Here is a 13,437-nt window from a genome sequence, read left to right as displayed (position 1 = left end):
TTCTTGATTTTTTTTTAATCGAAGAGAGAGAGAATTGGCATGCCAGGGCCTCCAGCCACTGTTTTAGAACTCCAGACGTGTGTGCCATCTTGTACGCGTGCGACCTTGCACACCTGTGTCACCTTGTGCGTCTGGCTTAGGTGGGATCTGGAGAGTAGAACATGGACCCTTAGGCTTCATAGGCAAGCACCTCAACCACTAAGCCATCTCTCTCCAGCCCTTGATTTCTGAGTTCTGAACTCATGGGGGTGGGTGTGCCCATGGCAGTTATCATTATTATTACTGTATAAGTTGGTATTATTTCATTTTGTGAAATAATATTCTTAAAATTCCAGATGTAACCATGCCTCCTGTGTATGTCAGAAAAGAAAGAAAGGAAGAAAGAAAAACTGCCTGTGCTGGCAAGCAGACCCTTTCTGTACAGATGGATTGACTTCCCGTCGTCATACAGTTTCACTCTTCTCTGTCCCCAGGCAGCGACACCCCTGAAGAGCTGAAGAACAAGTTAGTCCGGAAGATGAAGCTCATCCTGAGCTCAGGCTCGGATGAAGAGTGCGCCATCTGCCTGGACTCCCTCACGGTGCCCGTGATCACGCACTGCGCGCATGTCTTCTGCAAGCCTTGCATTGGCCACGTCATCCAGAGTGAGCAGGTCTGTGCTTGCTCTGCGCAGCCCGCCTCAGTGGGGTGACGCCGCTTTCTTCAGGGTAAAGGAACCCCGTAGCAGGGCAGCCTTGTCCCTGTGTGGTTAAGATCTTCAGCCCTGTGGCAGGCAGGGTTCTGGGTCTCATCATTTGATCACTTGCAACAGAAAAGGGTATTGCTTTTGATAGACAGTATTTCTTTTTCTTCTTCTTCTTTTTCCTTCATGGTAGGTGCTATTTTAAAGTCAGCAATTTTAATTCGAATTTTAAATTGTGTCCAATAAAAAAAGGTAGACATAAGAAAATTTAACTTTTAGTAGCCATATTTTTAAAAGGTAAAAAAAATGAAGTTAATTTTAATATTTTAATTTAATTCAATATATCTCTAAAGTTAACATGTGTTACAATATATTACATGCTTTAAAAAAATACCCCAAAACTAAAAAAAAAGTAAGTCTTCCAAATCTGGTGGTGTGTGCTTTGTTCCCTGTGTCTGGCTGAGCCACACTCCAGAGGCGTGGCTGGCATCTGCCCGACTTGCCGTGTTGGAGAATGAGGAGACCCCAGCTCTCTGGCAGTGAGGTGTTTGAAGTTGAGTATTTATGCAGCTAGTGCAGATGTCTCCAGGTATTTCACCTTGGTCTCCAGCTCTCTGGCAGTGAGGTGTTTGAAGTTGAGTATTTATGCAGCTAGTGCAGATGTCTCCAGGTATTTCACCTTGGTCTCCGGTGTTCGTGCGGGAGCCCACGTGATGGTGTGCAGCTGGGCAAGCAGGAAGGAGCTCGGGGTGGCAGCCTTGCCCTGCTCGCCTCACCCCTCCCAGGCACTGGCTTTCCCTCCTCTGGAGCAGCGCTCCTTAGTGCTCACTGCTCATATGCGTTCACTCTCAGATCCTTTTAAGATTAATTAAGTACAGAGAGCGGGGGTGGGGGGGAGATGGGGTGCCCCAGAGCTTCCAGCCACTGCAAACGAATGCATCTGGCTTACATGGGACCTGGAGAATTGAACCTGGGTTCTTAGGCTTTGCAGGCAAGTGCCTTAACCGCTAAACCATCTCTCCAGCCCCTCAGAATCTTTTTTTATTCCAGTGGTATTGGGTGGCTAGTAAAGATAAAAGTACCATTTTATTAAAACTGATGAAACGGTCATTGCTTTGAATGAACTTGCAGTGCTCCAATAGAGACAGCTCTATAACCTATTAGAAACAGTTTGCTTTGTAACCAATAATAAGGATGCTTTTTCATTTGAGTTTTACTATGTTATAGTTACATTCACAAAATTGTCTTTTTGTTTTTCAAGGTAGGGTCTCCCTCTAGCTCAGGCTGACCTGGAATTCACTATGTATTCTTAGTTTGGCCTTGAACTCGTAGCTATCCTTCTACCTGTGCCTCCTGAGTGCTGGGACTAAAGGCGCATGGCACCACACCCAGTTTATCTTTTTTAAATGTAGTGGCAATAATGAAATATTGTTTCCAGTACTTAGTGTTGATGAACACCACACTGTTCTCCTTCCTTTACACGCGCCACTTAACACTGGCACATGCTTACTAAACGGAGGGAACAACAAACAGCCTGAACACTGTTCGCCATGAGAGGTTTAGAATTGACTATAAATTTTAAAAAATTGGACCAATTGATATAGTCCTGTTCTTCTGATGTGTGGCTCCTTCTGTTCTTCCTTGTGTAGCCACATGCCAAGTGCCCTTTATGCAGAAATAAGATACATGCAGATAATCTACTAGAGTGTCCCCTAGAAGAGTTGTCATGTGACAGTGAGACAAAGTCCAACACAGAATGGACATCCAGTTCAAAGGTAAAATTGCACGCTTGCAAATCTTGTAGTTTTGTTTTGTGATTGTATAAGGAAAGATTGCAAATCCTACTGTGTGGATATTCTGGTGCTGCTGAGTTCTGTTTTTTTTTTTTTAGTGGTGAATTTAAGTTGAAAAAGAAAGAGGTTCAGATTGTTATGGTGTTCTCTCATTCTTTATTTTAAAGTAGTCACTGATTTGCCTTTTAGTTGAATATTATTGCAATACTTAAAACTTTTACTTCTTAATTTTTATTTGTTTGAGAGTGAGAGACAGAGAATAAGCATGCCAGGTCCTCCAGCCTTTGCAAACGAACTCCAGATGGATGTACCACCTTGTACATCTGGCTTACATGTGTCCTGGGGAATGGTACCCGGCTCTTTAGCTTCGCAGGCAGCACCTTACTTGCTAAGCCGTCTCTCCAGCCCTGTTGCAATAGTTTCAGTTTTAAACATCAGGGATTTCCTCAGTGCATGTTGCATTTTATGCCTATGTGGAAATAACACATTGAACTTTTTAACATTTACAATTAGTATGTGCCGATAACAATTTAAGTTTTGGTACTTTATAGTACTAATTAAAATGGAATCTAATTGGTATTGTAATTGTTTTTTTCAGATAAATGCTCTAATGTGTGCTCTGATTGACTTACGAGCAAAGAATCCCAACATAAAAAGTTTAGTTGTTTCCCAGTTTACAACATTCCTGTCTTTAATAGAAATACCACTTAAGTAAGTTCAGTGTGGCTTTTACTTCAGGTGAAGTGATATTATATGTGTGTGTTGGTTTGATGGCAAAAGGTTTTCTTTCAGGTTTTAGCAGCTGCGTTTGCATTTGTCAAAAGTGATACTCAGAATAACAATGGGGTACTTCCCGGTGGCAGAGAACTTTTAAGATTAAGTTCTGAATACAGCAGGCAGTAGTTGACTACAGTCCTGGTCATTATAGGTGCTCGGTAACATTCGTTTTAACGAGTGAGAATGAATGAGGACCAGTTGGGCAGCTTGCAAGGAGTGTGCTGAGTGTGTGCAAGGCCTTAGGTTTAGGTGAGCATTAGCGGGTGGATGGGAGAATTTATTTCCTGGCACAGTAAGTGTTGTCGCTCTTCCCCAACAGAGCCTCTGGATTCGCGTTCACTCGTTTGGATGGCTCCATGGCCCAGAAGAAGAGAGCGGAGTCTGTGCGGTGCTTTCAGAGCGCTGGCGAGGGCTCCCCCAGCGTCATGCTGCTCTCCTTGAAGGCAGGGGGCGTCGGCTTGAACCTCTGCGCAGCTTCTCGGGTGTTTCTGATGGACCCAGTAAGTAGCTTGCAGACTGCAGAATTGTATTCTTTCAGGAAACAGAACCAAAAGATATTTGATAAATGCCTTTGTAATTGTAATTAATTGGTTGATAAAATTCATGAATTTTTTCATGAATGGAGGAACACATAGTGTTGCAGTCTGGTTCGCATTGCTGGTAGAAATCACCTGACCAAGAGTAGCTTGTGGGGAAAAAAAGAGGTTTATTTTGGCTTATAGGCATGAGAGGGAAGCTCCACGATGGCAGGGGAAAATGATGGCATGAGCAGAGGGTGGACATCACCCCCTGGCCCACATAAGGTGGACAACACGAATAGGAGAGTGTGCCAAATACTGGCAAGGGGAAACTGGCTCTAATATCCATCAGCCCACCCCAACAACACACTGCCTCCAGGAGGCGTTAATTCCCAAATCTCTATCAGCTGGGAACCTGGCATTCAGAACACCTAAGTTTATGGGGGACACCTGAATCAAACCACCACCACACAGAAAGAACCAAAGACCAGTAAAAGGGAAGAATACTTTTTACTTTTCTTTTTTTTTAAATATATTTTATTTATTTGAGGGAGAGAGAATGGGTGTGCCAGGGCCTCCAGCCACTGCAAACAAATTCCAGGTGCATGTGCCCTCTTTATCTGGCTTACGTGGGTCCTGGAGAATCAAACCGGGATTCTTTGGTTTTGCAGGCAGATGCCTTAACCACTAAGCCATCTCTCCAGCCTGAGAATTTTTTTTTCATATGAGGCAAACATTAGATCTTTGTTGTTGTTAAAAAAGTCACCAGAGGGCTGGAGAGATGGCTTAGCCGATAAGACACTTAACCTGCAAAGCTAAAGGACCACTGTTTGATTCCCTAGCACCCATGTGAGCTAGACACACAAGATAGCACATACATCTGGATTTTGTTTGCAGTGGTTGGAGGCCCTGGTGCATCCATTCTCTGTCTCTGTCTCTCTCTCTCTCTCTCTCTCTTCCTCCCTCCCGCTCTATCTCTGTCTCTCTCAAATAAATAGAGAAATAATTTAGAAAAGTCATCAGAGAAGATTTGTCCATTTCCTTTTCTCTGTTAAAGAAGATCCACTTTCAGGTGAACCAGCAGGTGAGGGCTCACCCATGTGTCAGGCCTGTTCAGTAGGGCTCCACATCCCTCATTCAAAGTGCTCTACAGCCCGGAGCTGTCTGATTACCAACACACCCTTCACAGTGTTTCGGGTTGGATTTTTGGAGTTTTAGGCATGCTGAACCAACAAAGTCAATGGGAATGTTCCAAATCCTGAAAAACTCTGAAATCTGAAACACGGTTCCAAACAGTTCAGAGGAAGTACATAGCCCATCTTAGAAGGGAATGAAAACGTAGGCTGCCCGCCTGTTGGCACGGTGATTGGGGAAATGGGTTTTCCCCAGTACCTTTGTCATGTCGCCATTTGCATCGAGTCAGAAGATGGAAGAAGTACTGAGTGCGGGGCGCTCTCCCAGCAGGGCGGTAACGAAGCGCCTCGTGTTCTTCTTAGGCCTGGAACCCGGCTGCTGAGGACCAGTGCTTCGACAGGTGCCATCGACTGGGCCAGAAACAAGAAGTGGTCATCACCAAAGTGAGTCGCCGTGCTCCTGATGCCCATTTGTGTGAACACAGCCCCTCGTAACCGCCTGCCCCGCGTCTCGCCCATCCTGCTCGTCCCACTGTTACCCTGGACAGTTTCACTTCTGTTTTCATGTCATGTGTACGTGAATGGCTGTGTATATCCGTACGACTCAGGATGTTTTCAGTTCTGGGGATAATGGCATTGGAACACTGACCTGACTTGCACTGGTCTGTAGATGGCCTTTGGTGTGGTGGCCACTTGACAGTGTTGACTGTTCCAGCCCTCGAGCACAGCTTCGTCTAGTGCAGTCTTCACTGTTTCAAGTTGGCTAAAGCTTTATTCCAAGTTCTGTTTGTGATGCGCTTCTGGTTTTTAATCACATTCTCTACTCAGCTTTACCCGGGACTGAACTTGCAGCCCTGCCGCCTCGCCCTCCTCGAGGTCAGGCTGCGGAGGCTCTCGGTGGAGCTTTTTTGTTGGACCTGCTGCAGTTTTCGTTTCCAGTATTTCTCTCTCTCCTTTGAATTCATGCGGAAGCACAAAAGACCCCAGATAGCTTGAGCCATCCTGAGCAGAGAGAGATGCTGGGAGTGTCAGTGTTCTTGGCCTTAAATGCTGCTGCAGAGCCATCGCAGCCCCATGCAGGTCGTGGGCGTCGCGTCTTGAACCCGTGTCTTCCTTCACTCGGTGTCTCGGCATGTGGTCCCTTGGAGTTCTTCTCCGGGAGTTTCTCTTCCGATTTCTGTGGACACATTTACAATTATTCTTAAACTTCTCTACGTGGATTTTCATATAATTCACTGTTACTGGGGATCATTACTGTGTGATTGTTAATTTTTGTAAGAGATGTGTTGTTTTTCATGTTTCTTCTGGTTTTGCATTGGGACTTGCACATCCGGGGCTAGGTAGCTGGTTAAATTTCTTACTGTCTTTTGACTCTTCTTTTCTCTCTCTCTTTCAAATAAATGAAAAAGAGGCAGAGCCGGGTGTGGTGGCGCATGCCTTTAATCCCAGCACTCGGGAGTCAGGAGGATCACTGTGGGTTCGAGGCCACCCTGAGAATACAGAGTGAATTCCAGGTCAGCCTGAGCCAGAGTGAGACCCTACCTTGGAAAAAAAAAAAAAAAAAGAGGCAGATAGAAGGAGAATGGGCATGCCAGGGGCTCTAGCCACTGCAAACGAACTCCCAGTGTGTGCACCCCCTTTTGTATCTGGCTTACGTGGGTCTGGGGGAATTGAACCATGCTCCTTAGGCTTCATAGGCAAACGCCTTAACCGCTAAGCCACTTCCCAGCCCTCACTCTGATTTGTTTAAAGTCATCTTTATTCTTTCAGTGGAGGCACTTGTGCTCAACGAGGACGAGCTGTCATAGCTGGAATGGTCATTTTCTTCTGCTAGCGCTGTGTTCAGGGCCCACCTTTCCACTTCCCTGAGAGAGTGCTGTTTACCAGAGTTAGACCTCCTGTGAAAATGTAGTTATAATCAAATAAAAACACCACAGCTTAAATGCCAATCACTTTAGAAAGTTAGGCAGCAGTGAGTGCTGTGTGCAGTAATCCACCCGTTACTGTGGTGTGAGCGCTGTGTGCTGTAATCCACCCGTAACTGTGGTGTGAGCTCTGTGTGCAGTAATCCACCTGTTAGTGTGGTGTGAGCGCTGTGTGCTGTAATCCACCCATAACTATGGTGTGAGCGCTGTGTGCAGTAATCCACCCATTACTGTGGTGTGAGCGCTGTGTGCTGTAATCCACCCATAACTATGGTGTGAGTTCTGTGTGCAGTAATCCACCCATTACTGTGGTGTGAGTGCTGTGTTCAGTAATCCACCTGTTACTGTGGTGTGAGTGCTGTGTGCTCTAATTCACCCGTTAGCGTGGTGTGAGTGCTGTGTGCTCTAATCCACCTGTTAGCCTGGTGTGAGTGCTGTGTGCTCTAATCCACCCATTACCGTGGTGTGAGTGCTGTGTGCAGTAATCCACCCGTTACTGTGTTGTGAACTCTGTGTGCAGTAATCCACCCATTACTGTGGTGTGAACGCTGTGTGCAGCAATCCACCTGTAACTGTGGTGTGAGCTCTGTGTGCAGTAATCCACCCGTAACTGTGGTGTGAGCTCTGTGTGCTCTAATCCACCCGTTACCGTTGTGTGAGCTCTGTGTGCAGTAATCCACCCGTAACTGTGGTGTGAGTGCTGGGTGCAGTAATCCGCCCATTTTTGTGTAAGAGTGCTGACCAACTTTAGTGGTGGAAAGTAGGAGAGGAACTTCAGCAGAAGTTGGGTAGGGTGAAGTAGTTGTGGCTGAAGTAGACTGAAGACAGGTAAGATGAGTCTCCAGCCCTTGAGCGGCTGCTCAGTGTTCTTTGGAGAGGAAAATGAGAAAGGAAGGAGCTGGAAGAGATGGAACGACAAAGGAGACCAGTCAGTCAAGGGCGTTCCAGGAAGACCACCACGAAGGGGACAGTCGGGGGCGTTGGACTGCCTCGTGTTAATACTGTCTTGTCTGGCTGCTGGCGAGTCTTGGCATTCCTCCCGGGCTCACAGACGCTTGTCTCACCTCTGTGTGTTCCGGGGTCTCCGGTACTGGGTGTTAGTCTCACTCGTGCGTTCTTGTCTCGGAGTCTGCCTGTGAGAGACTGTGACAGATGCTGGTTGTCTGGGTGGTACTCCACAGGTATAGTCAGCTGTAGGCAGTCCTTCTGGAGTTGTGAAGTCTGGGGGATCCTTCCCAGGGAATCCCCTCTACTTGGAGCCTGTGTGAAAGTTACCTGCAGGTGTCCAGCTCCCTGGGCAGCTCTGATTCAGTCTCTCTCCCATCTAGCAGAGTTCTCCTGGAGCAGGGTCTTTTGAGATGGTCACTTGGACCTGCCTGGGGAGAGGGCCGGGTCCCTCCTCCTACCACAGTGTCATCCAAAGCCTAGTGCAGGCTTGGGAGTCCTCCTGTGCTCTGTGTTCTGCTGCGTCCCTCGCCCACACCGGGGGCTTCTCCAACTGAGCCAGTCCTTCTGGGGTGCACTGGACTTAATTACTTTGCTATTTGAGTGTGAAATATTTGGACGTCACCCACCTCTTCTGATAGCTTTTGTTCAGCCTTCTCCAGTTTATCCCCTGGGATTCTGGTAGACCATGACTGGGTGACATGGGTAATTGTAGTAGAATTAAGGAGAGCAAAATGTAAGACTCGCTTTTTCTTCCTTGATGCACGGCTTAGATGTGCTGTCCCATGCCTTGTCTCTGGACACTCATGTCCTTACTAATGTGTCCTCTCAACTTCAGAGATCAATAGGGTGGAACTTTATATTATAGCGTCGGCTTTCCTCACACATGTGCCCTGAAGAGGAAGTCAGATGTATACCACAAGATGTACGATTTAGCCATTGTCGCTCACATTATACACCTTGCCCGGTCTGCAAGCCTCCCCACCTCCCATCTGCAGACCTTGCTGTTGTGCCGACAGAGACCCGCGGAGCGGTAGAAATGCCCGCTGCGTCCCGCCCTGCCTGCCAGCCGCCAGCCTGCTTTGTCTCTAGGAATTTGAACCCTGGACAAACCCATGTTGTCTCCTTCGTGCTTCTCAAAAACAGTTGCTTGAATTTTATTAGTGGAGCTTTCAATTTTGTTACCTAACCAATTTTCTTTTTTCTTTTTCTTTTAAAAGTTCATTGTGAAGGACTCTGTTGAAGAAAATATGTTGAAAATACAGAACACAAAGAGAGAACTGGCAGCTGGAGCTTTTGGAACTGCGAACGCAAATGCTAACGACATGAAGCAAGCAAAAATCAATGAAATCAGAACACTAATTGATTTATAGCGGGTGGCACTTTTGTCACGCGTGAGTTCTGGAGATGAGAAGGAGAGATTTTGGGTACGGTCTCAGATGAGTCCTCATACAGGGGCGCGTTCCGGGTTAGCGAAGGACTGCCGGCACGCTGGCCCGCGTGCCAGCCTGTGCCTGCAATGCCACACAGCCGCTCATTCCCATACATGCCAGGGCATACGCTGAGTGTGTTCATGTATCTTCCAAGTGCTCAGCTTTTTCATGTTTCCAATAAGGTCAGAGCTTTTATACTTTTGACCAATAAAGATTTATTTTCTGTGTTACACATATTTCACTACTCCCCAAAGCCTCTGATTTGTGTGTATTTGTGGTCCTTTTAAATTATTAATACATATATGACGTAGACAATAGGTTGATTTTTACTGGGCTTTCAAAAATCATATGAGCATTCCTAAACCAAACCTTAAACAAAAGACCGAAGTTCAGGTTAGCCAGTTACTTTAGTTATTTGCGGCTTCATTGGGATATAATTTAGATGTGACTGGCAGTTGGTTTGCATGAGAAAAATGTGGGCCTGCGTCACAGCATTGTTTCTCCCCCTGGAGCTGACTTCTACTGCATTCATTACATGTGATGATAGGAACACAGTCTGCTGGAGTGAGGGAGCCAGTTCTACATTGACTTGAATACTTAATTCTGGAATTTAGATGTTTCTATAAATAGATACTTTTTATGTATCTTTTCTGGAACTAACTATAAATTTTATAATTCAGAAGACTACTACTTACTATCCGTGAGAGGTGTGGCATCTGGATGAAAATGGGGCTGGATGGCCTCAAAAATTCTTTCAACTCTCAGAGGCATCTAATCCTGAATATAAAAATTTCCTTTGTATATTGAGAACCAGAATTTCATTTTGAAATTTCACTTACTCATCCTTAATATTTTTAAAAACTTTGTTAATAAAAAGATGCATGAGTGGCCACAGAATTCTAAATGGCTGAATCATACTTAAAACAAGCTAGAAATTTAGCAGTCTACCAAGCAGGTAATTTTTTATTTCCTGAGTGACTTTTTAGTCCAAAGAAAAGATCATCATAACAGTTCTTCATTTCACAGAGTTGAGTTAGAGCAGAGTGTTTTGCTACAGGTCAGCCATATAAGGGGCATGGCACGTAGCTCCCCAGTTAGCCCCAGCCCCACCCCCACCTCCTGACTTCCCCAGTCCTAGCTCTCAGGTGACAGGTGTGGCAGGGAAGAGCTTGCGGCAAGACCAAAACCTTCTGCAGGGATGAAGGTATAATCATTGAAATTCTTTGCCTTATAGATTCCTCCATCACATAACACAAATCAAGTTTCTCAGCCTCATGAAATACTGTTTGAGGCTCCCATGGGTACCCATGCTCCAGTGAGATTACATATAAACAGTTTTTTAGCAAAACAAAAGATGCTCAACATTCTTGTCTCCTGGGAAGGTAGAGAGCCTCCAGACTCACTGTAAAAGCGCAACTTGCTTCTTGCCTGACAGCAACAGAGCCATGTTTTCAAACACATTTACACATTTATAACAGGCACAGAAACACCTTTTTGTTCTTGTAGGCATGTTAGATGGTATTTAAAAAACTGATATACAAGCCCCTGGACTGAAAACTTCACATTATGTCATGCTGTTGTTTTATTGAAATATACTGAAAGCAGAATATTCCCAGTTGTGGAAGAGGCTGAGTTTTATAGTTCAAGCTGAATTTTGTTTTAAATTTAAAATAAATAAAAATCTCAAAAATACATTATCTTTTTTTGATGTCATAATCTAATGATTACTTTCTCTGTAATGGAAAGAACTATTTTATCAGATCTCACTATTAAAAAGATACTTGTTACATGATTGTTTACTAGAAGTACATAAAAGTACTGTAACAAATTAATTTACTCATTTTCAAGTTTCATACCACTTAACTGGTTGAAATTCTTGTTTAGAAATTAGTATATATTTAAAGTTTGTCTAAAATATCTTTTATCTTGTTTTGAGGTAGGGTCTCACTTTTAATTTTTTTTAAGTGTTTTTATTTATTTGGGAGAGAGAAATAGACAGAGAGAAGGAGAGAATGGGCACACCAGGGCATCCAGCTGCTGCAGACGAACTCCAGACACATGTACCACCTTGTGTATCTGGCTTATGTAGGTCCTGGGGAATGGAACCTGGGTCCTTTGGCTTTACAGGCAAATGCCTTGACCATTAAGCCATCTCTGCAGCCCAAGGTCTCACTTTTAGTTCAGGCTGACCTGGAATTAGTGTCAGGGTGGCCTTGAACTCACAGTGATCCTCCTACCTCTGCCTCCCAAGTGCTGGGATTAAATGTGTGTGCCCTCACACCCAACTTGAAACACCTTATTCTGGGGCCAGGAAGATGGCTTAGTGGTTAAACGTGCTCTCTGGCAAAGCCTGCTGGCCCAGGTTCAGTTCCCCAGCCACCCACATAAAGCCAGGCACCAAAAGTGGCAAAAGTGTCTGGCATTCATTTATATGTGAGGAAGAGGCAGATGGACAGAATGGGTGCGCCAGTGACTCTAGCCACCGCAAATGAACTCCAGAGACGTGACCCCTCCTCCCCCATTGTGCATCTGGCTATACTATGTGGGAACTGCGGAAATTGAACCCGGATCCTTAGGCTATGCAGGCAGGCGCCTTAGCCACTGAACCATCTCTCCAGCCCAACTTTTCTTTAAAAATTTTTAATCATTTTTATTTATTTGAGAGCGACAGACAAAGAAAGAGGCAGATAGAAAGAGAATGGGCACGCCAGGACTTCCAGCCACTGCAAACGAGCTCCAGACGCGTACGCCCCCTTGTGCATCTGGCTAACATGGGTCCTGGGGAATTGAGCCTCGAACCTGGGTCCATAGACTTCACAGGCAAGCACTTAACCGCTAAGCCATCTTTCCAGCCCTTTTTTGGTTCTTTGAGGTAGTGTTTCATGCTAGTCCAGGCTGACCCAGAATTCACTCTGTATTCTCAGGATGCTCTTGAACTCCCTACGATCCTCCTACCTCTGCCTCCCGAGTGCTGGAATTAAAGGTGTGTGCCATCACACTCAGTTTAGACCAACTTTTTTTAAAGTTTCTAAAACATAAACTCCAATTAACTTCATCTGTAAGGGGGGGGGGAAAGGCTTGTGATAAATGTATTGTTGCAGCCAGGTTTGCATTGCTGGTAGAAATCACCCAACTAAGAGCAGCTTCTGGGAAAGAGGTTTATTTTGGCTTACAGGCTCGAGGGGAAGCTCCATGATGGCAGGGGAAAGTGATGGCATGAGCAGAGGGTGGTCATTACCCCCTGGCCAACATAAGGTGGACCATAGCAACAGGAGAATGTGCCAAAACTGGCATGGGGAAACTGTCTATAACACCCATAAGCCCTCCCCCAACAGTATACCACCTCCAGGAGGCATTAATTCCAAAATCTCCATCACCTGGGAACATAGCATTCAGAACAACTAAGTTTATGGGAGACACCTGAATCAAACCACCACATATATGTACTAAATTATTGCAGATTTAGCTTTTAAAATGACAGCTTTAGGATTGGGAGTAATCAAAACTAATACCATGTGTTCCAGTGAGAACCAATAAAATTCCTCAGCAGTAGCACGAGCTTGGTGCTTGGGGACAGCAAGGGCATAGTGTGGTTTTTTTCTTAATAAAAAAAAAATTATTTATTTGACAGACAACATGGGTGCGCCAGGGCCTCCAGCCACTGCAGACGAACTCCAGACACATGCATCACCTTGTGCATCTGGCTTACGTGGGTCCTGGGTAATTACACTGAGGCCCTTTGGCTTTGCAGGCAAAGGCTTTAACTGCTAAGCTATCCCTCCAGCCCCTCATTTTATTTAGGGTTCTTCCTGAAGTTGTCTACATTAGCGTTCAGGTGAGGTTCATAAAAATAAAGATGAGGGCTAGAGAAGATGGCTTAGCAGTTAAGACACTTGCTTGTGAAGCCAAAGGACCCACATAAGCCAGATGTACAAGGTGTCATATGTGTCTGGAGTTCGTTTGCAGTGGCTGAAGGCCCTGGTGCGCCCATTCTCTCTCCCCCTCCCTCCCTCTCAAAAAATAAAAATGTTTAAAAAAATAGAACAGATTTGAGCTTTGGCTCATAATAAAAACAAGTTTCTGACAAATTCCTGTTTGTCAAAAACTTAACAGAAATACAGGTGTAATGGGGAACTAGGATGACCAGTCCCTGTGTGAATGAGTCACAGAGCCTTGAGCAAGCATGGAGGGCTGTCTGCAGGCCACAGCGATTATAGTTCGTTTACAAGGG

At 45.3% G+C, this 13,437-nt stretch overlaps 1 protein-coding gene across 3 annotated transcripts in view; it reads left to right on the top strand.

The window, feature by feature from the left end:
* Positions 1-10,898, top strand: part of Hltf (helicase like transcription factor) — a 50,197-nt gene extending 39,299 nt beyond the window's left edge. For all 3 annotated transcript variants that reach the window (XM_045130928.1, XM_045130927.1, XM_045130926.1), the window contains exons 20-25: positions 474-652; positions 2,332-2,457; positions 3,074-3,186; positions 3,572-3,752; positions 5,267-5,347; positions 8,994-10,898. In XM_045130928.1, the coding sequence (XP_044986863.1) occupies positions 474-652; positions 2,332-2,457; positions 3,074-3,186; positions 3,572-3,752; positions 5,267-5,347; positions 8,994-9,146 (833 nt within the window). In that variant the 3' untranslated portion in view covers positions 9,147-10,898. The remainder of the gene's footprint in view (positions 1-473; positions 653-2,331; positions 2,458-3,073; positions 3,187-3,571; positions 3,753-5,266; positions 5,348-8,993) is intronic.
* The last annotated feature ends 2,539 nt before the right edge of the window (positions 10,899-13,437 follow it).

Source organism: Jaculus jaculus, chromosome 12 (genome assembly GCF_020740685.1).
Source record: "Jaculus jaculus isolate mJacJac1 chromosome 12, mJacJac1.mat.Y.cur, whole genome shotgun sequence".
In the NCBI taxonomy this organism is placed as follows: Eukaryota; Metazoa; Chordata; class Mammalia; order Rodentia; family Dipodidae; genus Jaculus; species Jaculus jaculus.
This window is presented reverse-complemented; position numbering and strand designations above follow the sequence as displayed.